The sequence below is a fragment of the Quercus suber genome, unplaced genomic scaffold (genome assembly GCF_002906115.3).
Source record: "Quercus suber isolate HL8 unplaced genomic scaffold, Cork oak 2.0 scaffold_620, whole genome shotgun sequence".
In the NCBI taxonomy this organism is placed as follows: Eukaryota; Viridiplantae; Streptophyta; class Magnoliopsida; order Fagales; family Fagaceae; genus Quercus; species Quercus suber.
Window position 1 is genome coordinate 372851 of NW_027070063.1, and position 19142 is coordinate 391992.

At 34.9% G+C, this 19142-nt stretch overlaps 1 protein-coding gene across 1 annotated transcript; it reads right to left on the minus strand.

Annotated features, from left to right (window-relative positions):
* Positions 1-9374: 9374 nt before the first annotated feature.
* LOC112032285 (feruloyl CoA ortho-hydroxylase F6H1-3) lies at positions 9375-11191 on the minus strand. Its single transcript, XM_024065049.2, has 2 exons — positions 10585-11191; positions 9375-10082 (listed from the first exon to the last, which is right to left on the minus strand). Exons 1-2 carry the CDS (start codon positions 11181-11183, stop codon positions 9512-9514), a joined length of 1170 nt encoding a protein of 389 aa, XP_023920817.2. The 5' UTR covers positions 11184-11191; the 3' UTR covers positions 9375-9511.
* Positions 11192-19142: the final 7951 nt, after the last annotated feature.

The following is a 19142-nucleotide window of genomic DNA, read 5'->3' on the forward strand; positions in this document are numbered from 1 at the left end:
GCTGAATTTCCTACTATGGGTAGTTCTCCAACTAAGAACTCAATGAGATCACTTTTCTCTTTCTCGGCAACACACTACTTCCTCTTCCTCCCCTTAGATATTCTCTGTTTCCGTTTTCTATTGCCACTCTTCTCTCCCCTCCCTTTTTCCAACCCTTGTCTTCTCAAAATTTCTTGTATTTATAGTCCATAGTTTAGTGGAGAGGTCATAATTACTTGCCAATGAGTGCAACCGGCGGTCCAGTATTATCGAACTTAAGTGGGTGGTCAGGTGGGAGTGGGAAGCGGTGAGGGTGGCGTTGGAACTTGGTTCCCACCTCTACGATAGTTCTCGGCAGCGGTGCCTCTCCGAGGCACAGCCGGGTAGGTACAGCGCGGGGCGTCCCGAGAGTCAAATATCTATCACTGCTTGGGAAGGTGTTGCCGAGAAACGATGAAGAGGCAAGGCTTGGGCTTGCAGTATGCGTGGCCAGGGGGTGGGCTGCCGGGTAGAAGGGGATTGGCCTCATGGGCCATATACCCAGGCCAGGGTCCAAAGCCCAATATAGGACACGGTGCGGGGGCTGTACATCCAGCAATTGAGGCTTTGGCACGGGCATAAGACCAGAAGAATCTCTGACTTTGAAAAGACAAAAAGCCAAAAGGAATTTCTTTGAACATCATCATTTACGCATGTAGTGGAATAGTGGTGTAGGAGCTTTATCAAGGAGTAGACATTGTAGCATTTTGGCTATTGTGCAAGCCAAACAAATAGGGTGAGTCAATTAATCAGTAGAAGGAGTATCAGATGGACAACCATCAAAAGGACCTTGTGGAGAATCATAATCATGTTCATGGTTAATACCATATTGATTACAAAATCCACAATATAAAATTGGATTAAACATCGGAGTTCTTCCCGGGATGAGAAGGCTTCTTAGATTACGATGATCTGCTATTCGCAATTGAGCAATGACATCAGCATATGGTCTGGGACCAAAAATAGAAATTCTATCTGCGCTCCCTATGAAATGATAATCTTTCCATAGAATCTGAGCAACCTCAATAATTTGGTTATTAAAATAATTTCTCCAACATTCTACAAGATCATAAGGATCAGCAAAGGACAATTGAGAATTTCCTTCAAGCCATGGTCCTTGGTGAGTATGACCATCGATGAGAATGAGATGCTTTGAGGGCTGGACATTCATCTAGTTATCTCTTTCACATTTTGGCAGAGTGCTCCAGCATCTGATGGTAATAAAAGGACCTTTAAATCCTTTAATGGCATCCTGAATTATTTGTGGAAGCTGGCTAGCTTGAAAATGGCTTGTTAATCTTATGAACCTGATAAAGCCATATTCAAACATTTGGGAAAGCCAGTTGGGATCTCTATCATCATCATCATCATCTAGTTCATCAGCAATATATGAACCATCATCATAATTAATTAATAGACCAGGAAAGGGGTGTCTTTTCATATACTTTGAGAGTACACCCACAGTATTCTTCCCAATCTAACTGGATAAACACATTATCACCTTCATCTAGTTCATCAGGATCAGGAATAGTGGCTATAACAAGTTTCTTGAAACATTTGAACCATAGGTCGAAGGACCTAAACATAGCCTTGCTTTCCAGAATACGAGATTGTATATCTATAGGCAAGTTGGCAATAACACTTCTTAAGAAAGATTGGGTCTTAAGACTCAATCTAGCATAATCAGTGCTCATTATAGTCATTTTATCCTTTGAATGGATATCCTCTTTGCCAAAGAGTTGACTAATGTAGGCTTCAAGATGATGATCATGGACGTAGGCCGAAGATCAAACCACATAAATTCTTGATGTTATTTTTTTAATGTGTAATTGTGTCTCATTTTTCTTTCTAGACTTTTTTTCTTATTGTTTGTTTTTTTTTTTTTTTTGTGAGATCCTTTTAGAGTTCCCCATTCATATTTATAATCAATCTTCTAAAAATACTATCCTCACAATTCTATCTAGAGGTCCTTTACTATCCTTTGACAAAATACACTTTACTTGTAATTTGGTAGATCTAGGATGTGTTTAATACTTCAAGGAACAAGATTTCAAGTCCAAGTGAGCCGGGTAGAAGGGGATTGGCCTCATGGGCCATATACCCAGGCCAGGGTCCAAAGCCCAATATAGGACACGGTGCGGGGGCTGTACATCCAGCAATTGAGGCTTTGGCACGGGCATAAGACCAGAAGAATCTCTGACTTTGAAAAGACAAAAAGCCAAAAGGAATTTCTTTGAACATCATCATTTACGCATGTAGTGGAATAGTGGTGTAGGAGCTTTATCAAGGAGTAGACATTGTAGCATTTTGGCTATTGTGCAAGCCAAACAAATAGGGTGAGTCAATTAATCAGTAGAAGGAGTATCAGATGGACAACCATCAAAAGGACCTTGTGGAGAATCATAATCATGTTCATGGTTAATACCATATTGATTACAAAATCCACAATATAAAATTGGATTAAACATCGGAGTTCTTCCCGGGATGAGAAGGCTTCTTAGATTACGATGATCTGCTATTCGCAATTGAGCAATGACATCAGCATATGGTCTGGGACCAAAAATAGAAATTCTATCTGTGCTCCCTATGAAATGATAATCTTTCCATAGAATCTGAGCAACCTCAATAATTTGGTTATTAAAATAATTTCTCCAACATTCTACAAGATCATAAGGATCAGCAAAGGACAATTGAGAATTTCCTTCAAGCCATGGTCCTTGGTGAGTATGACCATCGATGAGAATGAGATGCTTTGAGGGCTGGACATTCATCTAGTTATCTCTTTCGCATTTTGGCAGAGTGCTCCAGCATCTGATGGTAATAAAAGGACCTTTAAATCCTTTAATGGCATCCTGAATTATTTGTGGAAGCTGGCTAGCTTGAAAATGGCTTGTTAATCTTATGAACCTGATAAAGCCATATTCAAACATTTGGGAAAGCCAGTTGGGATCTCTATCATCATCATCATCATCTAGTTCATCAGCAATATATGAACCATCATCATAATTAATTAATAGACCAGGAAAGGGGTGTCTTTTCATATACTTTGAGAGTACACCCACAGTATTCTTCCCAATCTAACTGGATAAACACATTATCACCTTCATCTAGTTCATCAGGATCAGGAATAGTGGCTATAACAAGTTTCTTGAAACATTTGAACCATAGGTCGAAGGACCTAAACATAGCCTTGCTTTCCAGAATACGAGATTGTATATCTATAGGCAAGTTGGCAATAACACTTCTTAAGAAAGATTGGGTCTTAAGACTCAATCTAGCATAATCAGTGCTCATTATAGTCATTTTATCCTTTGAATGGATATCCTCTTTGCCAAAGAGTTGACTAATGTAGGCTTCAAGATGATGATCATGGACGTAGGCCGAAGATCAAACCACATAAATTCTTGATGTTATTTTTTTAATGTGTAATTGTGTCTCATTTTTCTTTCTAGACTTTTTTTCTTATTGTTTGTTTTTTTTTTTTTTTTGTGAGATCCTTTTAGAGTTCCCCATTCATATTTATAATCAATCTTCTAAAAATACTATCCTCACAATTCTATCTAGAGGTCCTTTACTATCCTTTGACAAAATACACTTTACTTGTAATTTGGTAGATCTAGGATGTGTTTAATACTTCAAGGAACAAGATTTCAAGTCCAAGTGTCAAAACCATGCAAATTTGTCCAAGAATCAAGTGAAGAAATGCTGGATATTAAAACTCAACAGCTGGCTCAACAAATAGCATCTATTGAGGTTTAAAAAGCAGCTTTTACCCAATGCTCAACAGCTGCTCGATAGATAACCTATCTATCGAGATTTAAGAAAATCAATTTTTTAGATCTGATTTCACTCCAATTCGTGCATACATGTTTAGGATTTCTTTTCTCACAACCCTAAACATATATAAGGATTATTTTAAGGGCCGTCATAGCTAATACAAGTAAGCGCAACTTGATGTAAAGTTTTTTCACAAGCATATTGTGATCGAAGACAATTTGCCCTAGTTCATCTTTCTCTTTAAGAAGCTGCTGCGTTTGTATGCCATAGGGTTTTGTAACCAATGAGCATTATGATCTTCATCATATTGATGAACTGAAGAACTTTGTAGCTAACATCCTTCTCAAGTTGGTGGTTAGTCACATACTTGGGCCCGTGCATCAATTGGTTAGTCAAGTACTGGGAGCCGTGCATTAAAAGGAGAGATTGTTATTATAGAACAAATCCAATTGGGTATTGGGGTAAGGGTTTAACTGTAGGTTGGTATAAGGTACTAGGATTCCCTTACTTATAACCGCTTGTTGTGATAATAGTGAATTCTCGAGAGTGGAGACCTTAAAATCACCCAATAGGGTTTTTTAGTTTGGAGGTTTTCCCCATTCATAAACAAATTACCGTGTCAACTTTATTTTCCGCTACATATTAACTTATTTAGTGATTTGTTTGTACTACCACACGTATTGCATGTTAATCAGATTAATTAATGAACTTGACTAAATAATTGGTTAATTCATCACAAGGGGTCAATACATTCTTGGCCTATCACATTCTACTACGAAGATATTAAATTGGTGGCAATATGAATGTGGTCAATGTCACATGAAAAAACACAACAAAGTGAATTTTTGAATTACTTTTTATTTATATTGTCTTTAAGAGTTAGCACATAAGTTGTAAGCATTTATGTAGTTAACGCTCCATTTTTTTGGCTGTAAAATGTTGTCATTGAAAACATTTACAGTGCATAAACTACCAAAACCAACGGTCCAATTGCAGGAGCCCGCCAGTCCAATGGCTGGAATCGGTGGTCCAATGGCCTAGCCCACCAGAACAACGACCCAGCCACAAGATGGAGGGATAGGTACTGTGTGTTTTTGTAAGATGTTTTACCAAGTTTTTATGGTAAAACGGTTTACAACCTTTTACAAAGGATTTTATAGTCAACATCAGAAAACATTTTCAGGTTTAACAGTCGTAACATCACTATATATTTGATTTTCCATTCAACATTATGTGGATGAAAAAAATTTCAAATATGACTCTTCAATTTCGTGCAAGAATCTGATCTCTTAAGAATGGTCAGATGATGGTAAAAGTAAAACAAATCGTAAGCCAAAGGAAGAAAAAAAAAAACAGTTTTAGAGACAAACCTTAAACAATGGGTTGAGGTTTCTTTGAATTATCCTTGAGGAAAGGATTTTCAGCTTGTCTGGTTCAATAGAAGATCCTTTCTTTGAGACTACAAACGTGAACAAATTTTCCGGACCACCATCTACGGGTGCAACACTGATTGCAGCAGTCTCCAAGATGCATTCATCAGCACGGTCACGTACACTCTCAATTTCAACAGAACTATAAAATAAAATTGGGTTAAGTCATGCTTATGTCATGTTGCCATATTCTCTTTGTAATAAGTGGTGTCCTTAATTAAAGATTTGGTTAAATTACACAATATTCCTATAATTTGGGTTGCGTTCAAATTCAATCTTAAATTTAAAAACTTTTTAAATTAAAACAACAAACTCTTTTAAATTTTAAATCGTTTTAAGTCACACTATTAATAAGTATACATTGCCTAAAACCAATAAAAATTCACTTAGGTTGTAACTAAAACCTATTATATGAGATAATTAGGTATCAATTCCTGACATTCAAATGTGATTTTCCCTTTATTTTATTTTATTTTAATAATCAAACATAATGTTTTTTTTTTAATAATAATAGTTACTATGTGGATCACTATTTAGTAGTTGATTAGTACTATGATGTGCTAATTTAGTTTTTATTTTTTATTTTATTTTTATTTATAAAAACTTGGACACGTATGCAAAAAAAATCAAGTAGAAGTGTGTTAACTGTAAAGTCGGCTTGAGTCAATGAAAAATAAAATAAAATAAAAACTGCCAAACAAGTAAGAGAGTTGGAATTTTGGAAATACAAATCCCAAAATCAAATCTTAAGTCAGAATAATTGTTGCCAAAGAAAAGGTCGATAGCACAAAACTCAAAGCAAGAAAATATGATTCCTTAAGTTGATTTATGGTGTTCTGAATGAGTGAAACACAATGTATTCAAGCTACCTCCACAGATATATAGTCATAGTAAATGGATAAGGCCATGTTGGCCAATGAGATTATAGCTAGTATTCTATAAATACATGATGTAATTCAAGGTTATCCTAAAATTCCTATTCACCCCCATTAGGACTACTCGTACAATTCATATCCATCCCATGAGGAACCCTAACAAAATAACTATATACTATCCTCTAAACATGCACGTACTTAGAAGCTCTTCTATTTTTTAGGGATTTCATTGGAAAGATTATGGATACCATTGGAAAGATCACTTCCGCTATGGGGAAATAGAATGTAAAAACAATTAATTAGAAGAGAAAAAGCTTGTGCTAATTTTAAAAGAGCATCTTAATTTTGCCAAAAGAAATACATAGTTTCGAATAAATTTAAAGTAGTCTTTATTGCAAACCAAAACTAAAATTTAAAATTTTCCAACTAAATACAAAGCAAATAAAAATATGAAAATAGATGAAAAAAGGTAAAATAAAGCCATTGGTACTTGCTAATTGGTAGGATGATCACATGCTTGCTCAAATGGACCACGAAAGTAAGGCAAAATAAGAATTAATTGAGAGTTAAATGTGATGAGTAATAGATAGATAATAACAAATGTAGCAATGGTTAAAGTATTTAATTAAAATTGATAATAATATGAAGAGTGGAGATTTTATTTATGATATGAAAACAAATACCTAAAAAATTATTGTATAGTGTAAATCTTGTTCTTCAAAATTTTCCATGGAGAAATTGAGAGAGGAAGAAATCATCTAAAGATATGCATTTGTGCCTTAACCTTGATTTTTTGAATCTAAAGTTTGTATTGGAAACAAAAGAAAATTGAAGAAGAGTGGTGGTTATTCTTCTTTCTCCTTTCAGTCGAGTTGTAGAAGCTGCTCCTTATAAAAATTTAGGATTTTAAAACTTAATAAGTTTACTTAGATAAGTGAAAAAGAATTTTAGATAATTGGATATTCTTTTAAGTTCATGAGATAATCTCATAAAAATAAATAAATAAATAAAAACTAAATGGGATGATGGGATGAAGATAAAAGTATTTTTTTTCCTATTTTTTTAACATAGTACTATGGAAAAACTTGAGGCAATTTCTTATTTTTCTTTTTATATAAGACTTGCAGCAATTTCATTTGTAAATTAGGGAAAAAAAAAGAAGAAGAAAAGAGTACGTTAGTAGAATTTTTTTTTAAAAATTTTTATTAAAAAAAAGTTGAATTATGCTTGACTCCTAAATATTACGTAGCTAAAATATAGGAGTTTTTAAAATCAATAATTATACATATTTAACCCTATTATTTAAGTTTTACAAACCGGTAAATTTGAGTGTATTTTGGGTATCAAAATTGAGAATTTAGAAAAACCCTTAAATAGTAGTATAAATAACATATTATAATTATTTATGCTATAGCTTCTATTAAAAAAATTACTTGCGACACTTGGTCTTTCAAAATAACTATATATATGACATGGTATAATTATATATGTTATAAATTCCATTAAAATATATATTTGACAAAGACCAAGAGATAATATAAAAATTACCCACGACACTTGGTCTTTTAAAATAACTTAAATTCAATTTTCTCATATCATCGCACTTTTTTAAGTTTAAAACAAATCTATCTACCAAACCTAGATTAAAATTTCTCATGGCTATCCAACTCAAAGCAATGTGTCCATATTAATTTTAAAGTTATAATAAGTTTTTTTTTTTTTTTTTAATTTAAAAATTACTTATTTCTTGTTTTCTTATGATACTAAATCTTCAATACCTCCTCTCCCTCCTCTAATTTGTTTTCCTCTTATCTCTAGACTTTTGCATGGTTTCAAACTTTGAGTTTTTGCTATAAACTCAAGTTTTAACTAATTTGAAGAATAAAAAAAGAAATTTGAATTTTACATTATTTTTCTAAAAGCAATCAATGGAGTGAAGTTGTATACAACTTTTAAGTATATTGATATAATTTTAACGCTTTTATATTGAGTTATTTCTCAATTTATTTTGAATAATCCAATTACACGTTTAAACTTTATGTAATTAGATTAATCTCTCAAATTTTTTGTTATTAGTTATCAATTTATTATTTGTTCCTTCATTTTATAATATGAATTTTTTTTAATGTCAACTAATATTGTTTGGATTATTTTTGTTGGCGGTCTTTTCTTTTAATTGTGTCTCCCTTGAACTAAAATCTTGGCTTTACCACTATACAAATGAGAGTGATAATGTACTAGTGAAGAAGAATGAATCGATTTTTCAGGTAAAGAATGTTCCAATTAAGGAGATATCATAGTATGACTTACGAAAGATTATAATAAGTACATGTGACCCTAATTAGTTTGTTAATTCATAGTCGATCCCAAAAATTAAGATTAATTATGCAAAATAGAAGTGTATATGATAAATTGATATTTTTTTTTACCAACCTAGTATACAAGAACTCCAAGCTGGTAGGCAAAGAAAAAGAGAGCTTCTTCTCAAATTTTTTATAAAATTCAACCCAAAAACATTATTTTGGTCTTGTAGGTTGTAGGCCTATATAAAGGCACTCCATAAAACTTGATTACAAAAATAAAATATATTTTAGACGTTGCGTCAACTAAGATTTGGATGCTGTTAGTACTATTATTGTTGTTTGTCACGGCATTCTAGACACATCAGGTAGTAATTATTGTTTCTTGTATGATCATTAAATCATTTTTCATGAATTGGGTCAAAATGAAGGGTAATTATTGGGTATTCTTAGAGTATCATAAATGCGTACTCCCTCTTCTCATATAATTGTAGGTCCCACTAATTAAATTTATGATGAGACTTACAATTTATGTGAAAGATGGAAGTATGCATTTATAGTACTCCTGAAATATTTAATAATTTTCCTAAAATAAAACCCGTAGGAATCATTTACAAGCGTAGTGTGTTTTTTTGTTTTTGTTTTTTGAGATATATAGATGGTGGGAGAGGTTACGGTAGTTTAAATCACAAACATGAAGTAACATAAATAATACCATTATTGCTGGATTACCACTTAAAATAAGGCGCAGTGTTCTAGCAATTTTTGGACAATACGAGGGTACAAGTAAGTTATTTTGAACCTTATTGAACCGAGAATATAAGAGAAATCTTTCTAATTTCGTCAATCTTTTTAACCTGTCATGAATTCCAGTGCTTCAAACAGACATATATACAAACAATGTCACTGCCACGTTTAAAAATAAAGTGTAAACTCTTTTTTGTAAAAAGTAAAATAATTGGATAAAGAATTGATTGACTTCTATTATCTTCAAATAGATTTCAGATTGTGTTTTATTTCATAAAATTTATTTCCATTACAATAGAACATAACATACTTGTAGTGACAACACTGATCGGTGTTGTAGTGACAACACACCTCAGAATACATATCATATTTTTGCAAATTCAATTGTTTTCTTCCCATCATGAGCCTTCTTGAAGAAATGTCTCACATAATTTGAATACAAAACTTGCTTATATAATGCTTTCTCACCCCCTGCAAGCACTTCTGGAAAAGGACCAATCATGTCATCTGGCCTAGGATTAACAAAAATAGGAACTGAAATCCTATTCTTGCTTCCATTGGCAACCACACGGTGCTCAATGCTCTTGTACCGACCATTGCTCATTATTTGTAGTGCATCGCCAACATTGATCACGAGGGAGCCGCTTATAGGTGGAACATGAACCCAACTATCATTGTTTCCTCGCACATAAAGTCCACCAATATCATCTTGAAGGAGGATAGTAAGGGTTGACACGTCAGAATGACGGCCTATTCCCACGGTGAGCTCAGGGTTAGGACATATAGGATAGTAGTTAAGGTTAATCCTCTTTGAACCCATTAAGAGAGATTTTTTCGTCTCATCAATTTCCTTCACATTGATCCTCTTCATTAGTGCCTCTAATAGCCTTTGGATAACTGGTTCAGACCCCCTCATATATTCCAGAACTTGATCCCTAAAAGCAACCAACAATTAGTCCACCAAAAACTATATATATATATATATATACACACATAAGCATATACTGTTTGATCCACAAAATTATGTTTTACGATACTCAAATTTTATTTTTAATAATAAAAGTAGAAATAGAAATAGAAATAGAAATATATATATATATATATATATAATGATGAGATCACTATTGATCTTCAATCAAACATGGAGGATATAATGAGATGTAACTAAAAGTTATGGCTTATTATAACGTTATATTATATATAATGATGAGATTACTATTGATCTTCAATCAAACATGGATGATATAATAAGATGTAACTAAAAGTTATAGCTTGTTATAACGTTATATTGAGTTAAACCAGAAGAAACTAGAAACTAGAAGTTAACTCATTTTGTGAATTATATATGTATGTATGTACGTCCACAAGTATTGCATCTATATTATATATCAAGTATTTGATGTGTAAACAAAATTGAGCAAAGTTAAGCTCTGTTACTTGCACGCAGAAGGCCACAATGCAGAGGCCTCATCCTCGGACACATAAAACATGCTTAGGTAATCTTTCCATTCAAGAGCCTTCTCTGCTTCAGGACTAAAGCTTGTGCCAAACCGCACGCTGTTGGAAGGTGAGTTCTCTTTTGAAAACTTCCTCTTCTCCTCAGCTGGCAAATTGAAGAACCTATGTGTTGCGTCCTTCACATTCTCCAGCACTTCAATGGGCACTCCATGGTTGATAATCTGAAAGAAACCCCACTTTTCTGCAGCATCACAGATTGATTCTGAGACTTTTGCTTCGTCCCAGTTTGACATATCAATGATGGGTATAGACTCTTGAGGCAAGATGTTGCTCACAGTGATTCTTTCTTCTACAGGTTGGATATATTGCTTAGGGAGGGTTTTGAGTCCCATTTCTGAGAGACCCTTTACTCCATTGCGATTTGTTACGACAAAGTCAGTGATATTTGAGGACTCACTGATAGGTGTTGCAACTGTTGGATCCATTCTTACAGGAAAGGAATAAAGAGAGAGCTTAGTATTTAACAAATGGCTTGGAACTAAGATGTTTGGTGTTGTTGTTGGTGGTGCAATTTGCATGCCATTCGCACCTATTTATATAGCACTGTCTCAAGAATCTTAAGGTTAATTTCTATTTATTTAATATATGCCTCACTAACTCAATGTGTTCACCGGTTAGAGAGCCATGGCCCCCAAAGTCGAAAAAAAAAGTCTTCTAGAAGGAATTGATATTGAAGTGTTTTACGATGACCTTTTATGGTTCAAGTTTTTTTTTTTTTTCCACAATTATAATTATCAAATTAATAAATAAAATTAAAATTTCAGCCAATTAAAATCTTAAATAAAATAGAGAGAGAATTTGATACATACCTGTATTTAACAATTGCTGCATAAAAGGTTAGGTGATAGCTAAAAATAAGTGACTAGTGTTTAAAGATCCACCTAATCATATGTATTGTTGCACATGACCTTTAGACACTTATTGCTTCATTTTGTTGCTGCATACAAGATTAATGTGATTTGATTTACTTTGACATTTCAATTAAGATGTTAAAGAAATTTATATATTTCTTTTACCATTTGCTTGAGATTTTGACGGAAAGTTTATTTTTAGGGGTAAAATATTAAAACTATTTGTGAGATTTAGGCAAATGACAAGTATTACTAATTTTATTTTCAAAAATATTGAAATTTGCTCCTAACGTCACTTCTTAACACAATTCAAAATTTTCATTTCTCTACCTACTTTATTATTTATCTATCATTGGCTACCCAGACGCTCAACTCACACATATAATTGCAATAATGCAAAGAATTTTCAAACGATGTCAAATTGCCATTTGTGCTTAGAAATTAAATTGAATAATAAAAAAAAATCTTGGTAGTACTGATATTAACCAAACCTCAAAAGTGGTTATATGACCTTTGCTCTTTCTTTACACTTTACTTTTGAATGTTGTGATCATTAGCGAAGCACCGCCAATTTTCACGGCCAAAATACCGCTCCCTTTCTAGCCATAGCAAGAATATATAAGTTTATTCCTAAATTGCATTCTTTCTTTTTCCCAAATTTGCTTAATCTCCTTATTCTTGAAGTTTTAATTGATATCTTCTGTTCAAGGTAAAAAAAAAAAAAAAAAAATACTACCACTTCAATATACTTATACTAAGTTTTTTAATTATTTTAAAAAAATATCTTATTAAATCTAACTAGTAGTGTTGCCATGAAGTAGGATTTTTTTTTTTTTGGGTTATTTATCTTTATTATTATTTAACTATTAAAAATTAGGTAGTCCAAGTTATATATATACACATATAAAATAATTTTTTTTTTTTAAAAAGAAAAAGACGTTGAGAAACGTCTGTGTGAGCTTATGGGTGAAATTAGTCAAATTACTGCACGTAGCTTGAAAGCTTTGTCAAAGACTTTCAGCTACCTATTCCTGATATAGATATCAAAATTCAAAACTTCACTCTAGATTCTATAACTTGTCTGTGTAAGAATAAATTGTTTCATTTGATAACTTCATGTATGTTATGGTAGAACAAATTAATTTGGTCATTTCTCTACTTATAACAGAGACATTCAATTACCCTCATCAAACACACTGAATAGTTAAAGGAGAAAAGGGGTTGAGACAGAAAAACCAATTCTATAAGAATTAAGTGTCTTTTATATTAAGACTTGATCTTAAGAAAATTTCAGTAACGGATCAAGATAAGCTTTATTATTAACTCGTGTAGTTGTGAAATCATGATAATTCAAGATCCTAAAATTTTATTATGATTGTTTATAATCTAACAACGTAAAAAAAACATTTACAGTATATATTTTTAAAGTACGTGTCTTTTTTATATATTTCATCTCAGTATGTGATTTCTCCATTGATGATGCTTGTCCTCTCAAGTTGAAACTTGCACGTCTTAGGCCTACTGATCTTCTTTGTTCTTTACCTATTCCTGATATAGATCTCAAAATTCTTTTGTTTATAAGAGCATTATTGAACTAAGTCAAATATTTTGGGGGGGGGGGTGTGAGACTCCTATTTTTGTAACTAAATCTATTTTTCTATATATATATATATATATATACCGAAACCTTTGACTTTTGGTTAAAGTCTCCACAATTTTCCACATGCGTTTTTTTATTTATATTTTTTAATTTGATTTAATTCTTTTGATTTTATAGTACCATATTGCAGAAAATTTATTAAATTTCTTTTAAAAAAAATTAATTTTAGTTGTTTGGTGCCATACAACGACTATACTTAAAGAAGACCTAAATTATCACCTAATTAGGGAATTTTTAGATAATCTTAACAAACTATATAATAACTCTATTAATATAAATCTATTCCAAAAAAGGGAATATATCTCCATTAATTTAATAATTTCTACGTTGATGACATTTAAAAAAAAAAAAAAAACTATCATATTTCCTTATATCTATCAACCACGTTTTCTTTCTCTTCTTTTTTTTTCATTTTTTTTTTATATTAACGTTGATTAGAAATTATAATTTCAATAGGATTTAAACTCTATAATTATATCAAATGAGACTCAACAAATATATATCATTTTTAATTTCAATAGGATTTAAATTTTATATCAAATGGACTCTACTAACATTAAAAAAAAAAAAAAAATTATATAACCAAATTTGATTAGGAATTCATAACCCTATATTATATTATAAATAGTTTTTTTTTTTTTTTCAAGTATTGTTTGTTACAATTTCAACTTGGCTTTTTATTGCTATATTATATTTTAAATAGTTTTTTTTTTTTTTTTTTTGTTTGTTTTTGGATTACTCTTCCAACACCACTCTTTTGTATAGTCTCTTGCATTGATTTTGGTTCTTGGAGTGCCTTCAAAACAAAAGGTATGTAAAGTTTTCTTATCAGGATTAATTTTAACTGTAGGGTCACGGTTACAGTCCAAGTCCAAAATATATGAGATTTTGGCCTAATGAGCCCAGTACAATAAATTTGTAGAGAGTGGGTCAAAGACCTAGGCCTTAATGAATTGGACAATGGCCAATATGGATTTAGATGATGATCAAGCAAAGACAAGGAACATTGATATGAATCAATTCACTGTCCGAGGAGGTAAATTTTCATATAAATCAACTAGACTGAATACAATTATAATTTTATTGACTACAGTGTTCTTTCCCTCTTTTTTCGATCTTTTTCTCTCTAGGAAGGTCCCTTACATTATATAGCTCCCTTCGGATCATCTTGATCCTATACTTATTGGTCATCTGAACCCTTACTTGAGTATTTGTCTCATTAGACACCCTCTCTGGATTTCTATGAGTTGTGGTAGCCAAGATAGCACTGTTTAGGGGTCTTCTCCACATAAATGCAGCCAGTGCATTCAATGTGGTGGTAGCAACTTTTCCTGAGATATTTTTGGGTTCCCTTCCTTCTCGTATGTTCATGAGGCATGTCCCTATCACTGGAGCTTCTTGGAAGGCCACCTTGATTGTTGGAATACATATTTCGAGCTGTATTTATCATATCCAAGGAGGAGTTCCTCCTCAGATCGCTTTCCACTTATTCCTTATTTATGAGACTTTAAACTGGTATCCTTCATAACTATTTATTCCTCCTCGGACCTGTCAACGTCCTCGAACAAAGCCTAAGGCCCAATATATGATTTTGGGCCCAGCCACTGAGGTGATGTGGTATGGCCCCTCCCAGTTGGGCCTTAGTTAACTATACTAGGTTCTTTGCAGCACCTAGAACTTTTCTTAACACCAAATCACCAAGCACTAATGGCCTTAGCTTCACGTTGGCATCATAACCTTGATTGAGTTTGTATTGGTAGTATACCAGTTGAACCATTGCATTCTCTCTTATTTCTTCAATAAAGTCTAAGCTCCTTTCTAGCAATTCATTGTTGCTTTGATTGAAGGAGCTAGTCCTTAGTGTAGGGAAGCCAATCTTTAGATGGATAACAACTTCAGCTCCATAAGTCATTGAGAAGGGGGTCTCCCCTGTTGACCTACATGGAGTGGTTCGGTATGTCCACAGGACATGTGGTAGTTCATCCACCCACTTTCCCTTCGCGTCGACCAACCTTTTCTTGAGCTCGCTTAGTATGATCTTGTTAACAACCTTGACTCGTCCATTACCTTGGGGATAAGCTGGAGTAGAATATCTATTCGTGATTCCCAGGTCAGAACAGTATCTCCTGAAAGACTTGCTATCAAATTAGAGATCATTGTCTGAGATGAGGGTATGAAAGACCCCGAACTGTGTGACAATGTTTTTCCAGAAAAATTTCTTGGCATCCACGTCCTTGATATTCACCAAGGGCTCGGCTTCAACCCACTTAGTGAAGTAGTCTGTGCCGACCAGTAGATACCTCTTATTCCTTACTGCCTTGGGGAAATGGCCTACAATGTCTAAGCCTCATTAAGCGAACGGCCAAGGGATGGATAGAGGATTAAGGACTCCTCTCAGTTGGTGTATGTTTGGTGCAAACCTTTGACACTGGTCGCACTTCCTTACATATTCATGTGCCTCATTTTGCATGTTCGGCCACTAGTGGCCTTGAATGATAGCTCTGTGCGCCAAAGATCTACCTCTAGTGTGGCTTTTGCAAATCCCCTCATGTAACTCCTTAAGGAGTAATTTTGTTGCATCGGGGTGTATGCAGAGCAGGTATGGTCCAAAAAAGGAGTGTCTATATAATTTTTGGTCCTCAGATAGCCAGAACTGAAGGGCTTTTCTCCGCACCTTGTTTGCTTATGATTTCTCCTCAGGCAGGATATCCTCCTTCAAGAATAGCACCATGGGGTCCATCCAACTGGGCCCTACTTTAACTTAGTGGACCTGGATCACCTCTCTCTTCACCTCTGTAGGTTTGTGCAAATCCTCTACAAGGATGACCTTAGGCAGGTTTTGCGTTAAGGAGGTGGTAAGTATGGCTAGGGAATCAACATGTGTGTTTCCACTTCTAGGGATATGCAACAAGTTGAAAGATTCGAATCCTGATTGCAAGTGTCTAACCTGACTCATGTACCCCTGCATTCTTTCATCTCTCATTTCAAATTCTCCTTTCACTTGGCCAACAACTAATCTTGAGTCTGAGAATATCTCTACTGTCTTTCCGTCCATTCTTTGAACCATGGCTATCCCCATCAGCATAGCATCATATTCAACTTCGTTATTTGTGGTCGAGAAGTCTAACCTCAATGACTTCTCAATAGTGATCTTTTCAAGGGACACTAGAACTAATCCCACTCCAGAACCCTTCTGATTTGTTGCACCATCAATGTATACTTTTCAAGACAAGGGTCCTTGTTGAGAGATCATGCCAACTAATTTTCCATCCATATGTTGTGTTTTTGCCTCTTCTTCTAACGAGGATTCAGCAAACTCGACCACCAAATCCGCAAGGACCTGGCCCTTGACGGAGGTACGAGGCATGTACTTGATGTCAAAAGCCCTTAAAACTATGCCCCATTTAGCAATTCTCCCCGTGTAGTCAGCACTTCGAAGTATAGATTTGAGCGAAAGCTAAGTTAGAACAACAACTGTGTATGCTTCGAAGTAATGGGGAGGCTTTCGTGTAGCATGCACCACTACAAAAATGGCTTTCTCTAGTGGTCGATAACGAACCTTGGCCTCATGTAGTGATTTGCTCACGTAGTAAACTAGTCGTTGTATGCCATTGCTAACTAATATCAGCACTAAACTTATAGCATGAGAGGCCACAGCGATATAAGCAAACAGGACCTTATCCACCTCAAGACTGGACATGATAAGTGGTCGAGATAGATATTCTTTCAGTTGCTGGAGGGCCAAAGCACACTCCTTGGTCCACTTAAATCCATTCCATTTATTCATCAAGAGGAAGAAAGGTCTGCACGTATCTCCTGACCGAGAAATAAATCGGTTCAAGACAGTAATCATTCCAGTAAGCTTTTGGACCTCTTTGGGATTTCTAGGTGGTTGTAAACTGTTAGTGGCTTTGATTTGATTGGGATTGACCTCGATTCCTCTGTGAGTTACCATGTAACCCAAGAATTTGCCTAATCTAACACCAAATGAGCATTTGGAAGCGTTTAGGTGACACTTGTGTTTCCTTAGAATTTTAAATATATTTATGAGGTCTTCCAAATGCTCAGACACCACCTTGCTCTTCACCACCATGTTGTCTATGTAGATTTCAATACTTTTGCCTAGCTGTGGTTTAAACATTCTCGTCATCATTCTTTGATAGGTAGACCCTGCGTTTTTCATATCAAAGGGCATCACCTTGTAGCGGTAGTTTCTAATAGGAGTGATAAAAGCTGTCTTTTCTAGGTCATCCAGGGCTAGTGGTATCTGATGATATCCTTGAAATGCGTCTAAGAAGCTCATCCGAGGATGGCCCACCATTGCAACCACCAGCTGATCTATTTGAGGCATAGGAAATGGATCATTTGGGCAAGCCCTATTCAGATCTGTGAAGTCCACACATACTCGCCACTTCCCATTCTTCTTTTTCATCACCACAGTATTGGACAACCATTCAGGATAGAAAACTTGCTTGATAGCCCCTGCCTGTTTAAGCTTCATCACCTTGTCTTTGACAGCATCTGCATGTTCCTTGGATGGGCGTCGAGGCGATTCTTTTTTGGGGGTGATGGATGGATAAACATTTAAATGATGACAAATGAAATTTGGATCCATCCCTAGGGCTTCATAAGCATCCCATGCAAACACATCAACGTTTCTTCAAAGAAATTCTACTAGTTCTTCCTTCTCTTGAGGAGATAGCTGAGCCTTAACATGAAAGAACTTCCTCGGATCATTGCTTATGACAACCTTTTCTAAATTTTCACATTTTTCTTCCTCGGCTCATTCTTTGATAGGAAACGCCGAAGTTTTTGATTGCTATAAGCCCCTTTTAGTAGAGGTTGATGGCTTGCTCTCAGGCCAATGCTATATGGCAGCCACCATGCATTAACTAGCCATGGACTGACTTCCGAGGATCTCTTTAACTTGGACTTCAAATGAGTATTTCACTTTTTGGTGCAGAGTAGAAGAGACGACTCCCAGGGTATGAAACCAAGGTCTGGCCACAATGGCCGTGTACGGGGAATAAGCGTCCACCATAATAAAATCTACCTCCACCACTTCAGGACCCATCTATATGGGTAGTCTGATCTGGCCATTTGGAATGAGGACTTTCCTATCAAAACTTACCAAAGGAGAGTTGTAGATTGTTAAATCCTTAGGTTTCAAATTCAGCCCCTTGTACAGGTCGAGGTACATGATCTTAGCATCATTACCCTGGTCCACCAACACCCTCTTCACGTCATACCCCCCAATCCTGAGTGTGACCACCAAAGCATCATCATGAAGCTGTATGGTTCCGATCTTATCCTCGTTTGAAAAACCCAACACCGGTAAAATATCTATTCTAGCCCTCTTTGGCCCTGAATTAGCTTCCTTGGCCAGTAGCCGAGCCACAGACATCACTCTAGAAGGATCTGGTTTTCCCTAGAGCAGTAAAGATGACATTTATCATTCCTAAGGGAGGTCTCAAGGAATCATCTCTCCAGGGCTCTGAATTTATTTAGCCCCACTAGCCGCTGGAGTGATGCAAGAGTTGCTTGAGTTTTCCTTCTTAGACCAGCTAGTCTAAATGATCCCGCAAATTCCTACAGTTCTTGGTGGTGTGTCCTTGGTCCTGGTGGTAGTGGCAATAAAGGCTCTGGTTGCGCCTCATGGGATTTCCAGCCATCTTGTTTGGCCATTTTAAGAACAACTTGTTCTTAATCTTCTCCAAAATCTGATACACTGGTTCTCGAAACACCACATTAACTGCATGAGCATTAGTAGATCCTGACTATCCAACAAAGTCTCTCCGAGGCTGGTTGTTGTTGTTGTATCGGTCTGACCTGATATCCCTCCTCTCTTGAAAGATAACCTTAGCTTTTCCTTTCCCCAACTGTTGGTCTTCCTCAACCCTCTTGTATTTATCAACCAGGTCCATGAGTTGGTGCACATTGGTCATGGACTTGCCAGTTAAAGACTT

Coding starts and splice junctions, on each gene's coding strand:
- LOC112032285 (XM_024065049.2), bottom strand. CDS start 11,183: ATGCAAATTGCACCACCAACAACAACACCAAACATCTTAGTTCCAAGC. Junction 10,083..10,584: donor TTGTGGCCTTCTGCGTGCAA/GTAACAGAGCTT, acceptor GGTTGCTTTTAG/GGATCAAGTTCTGGAATATA.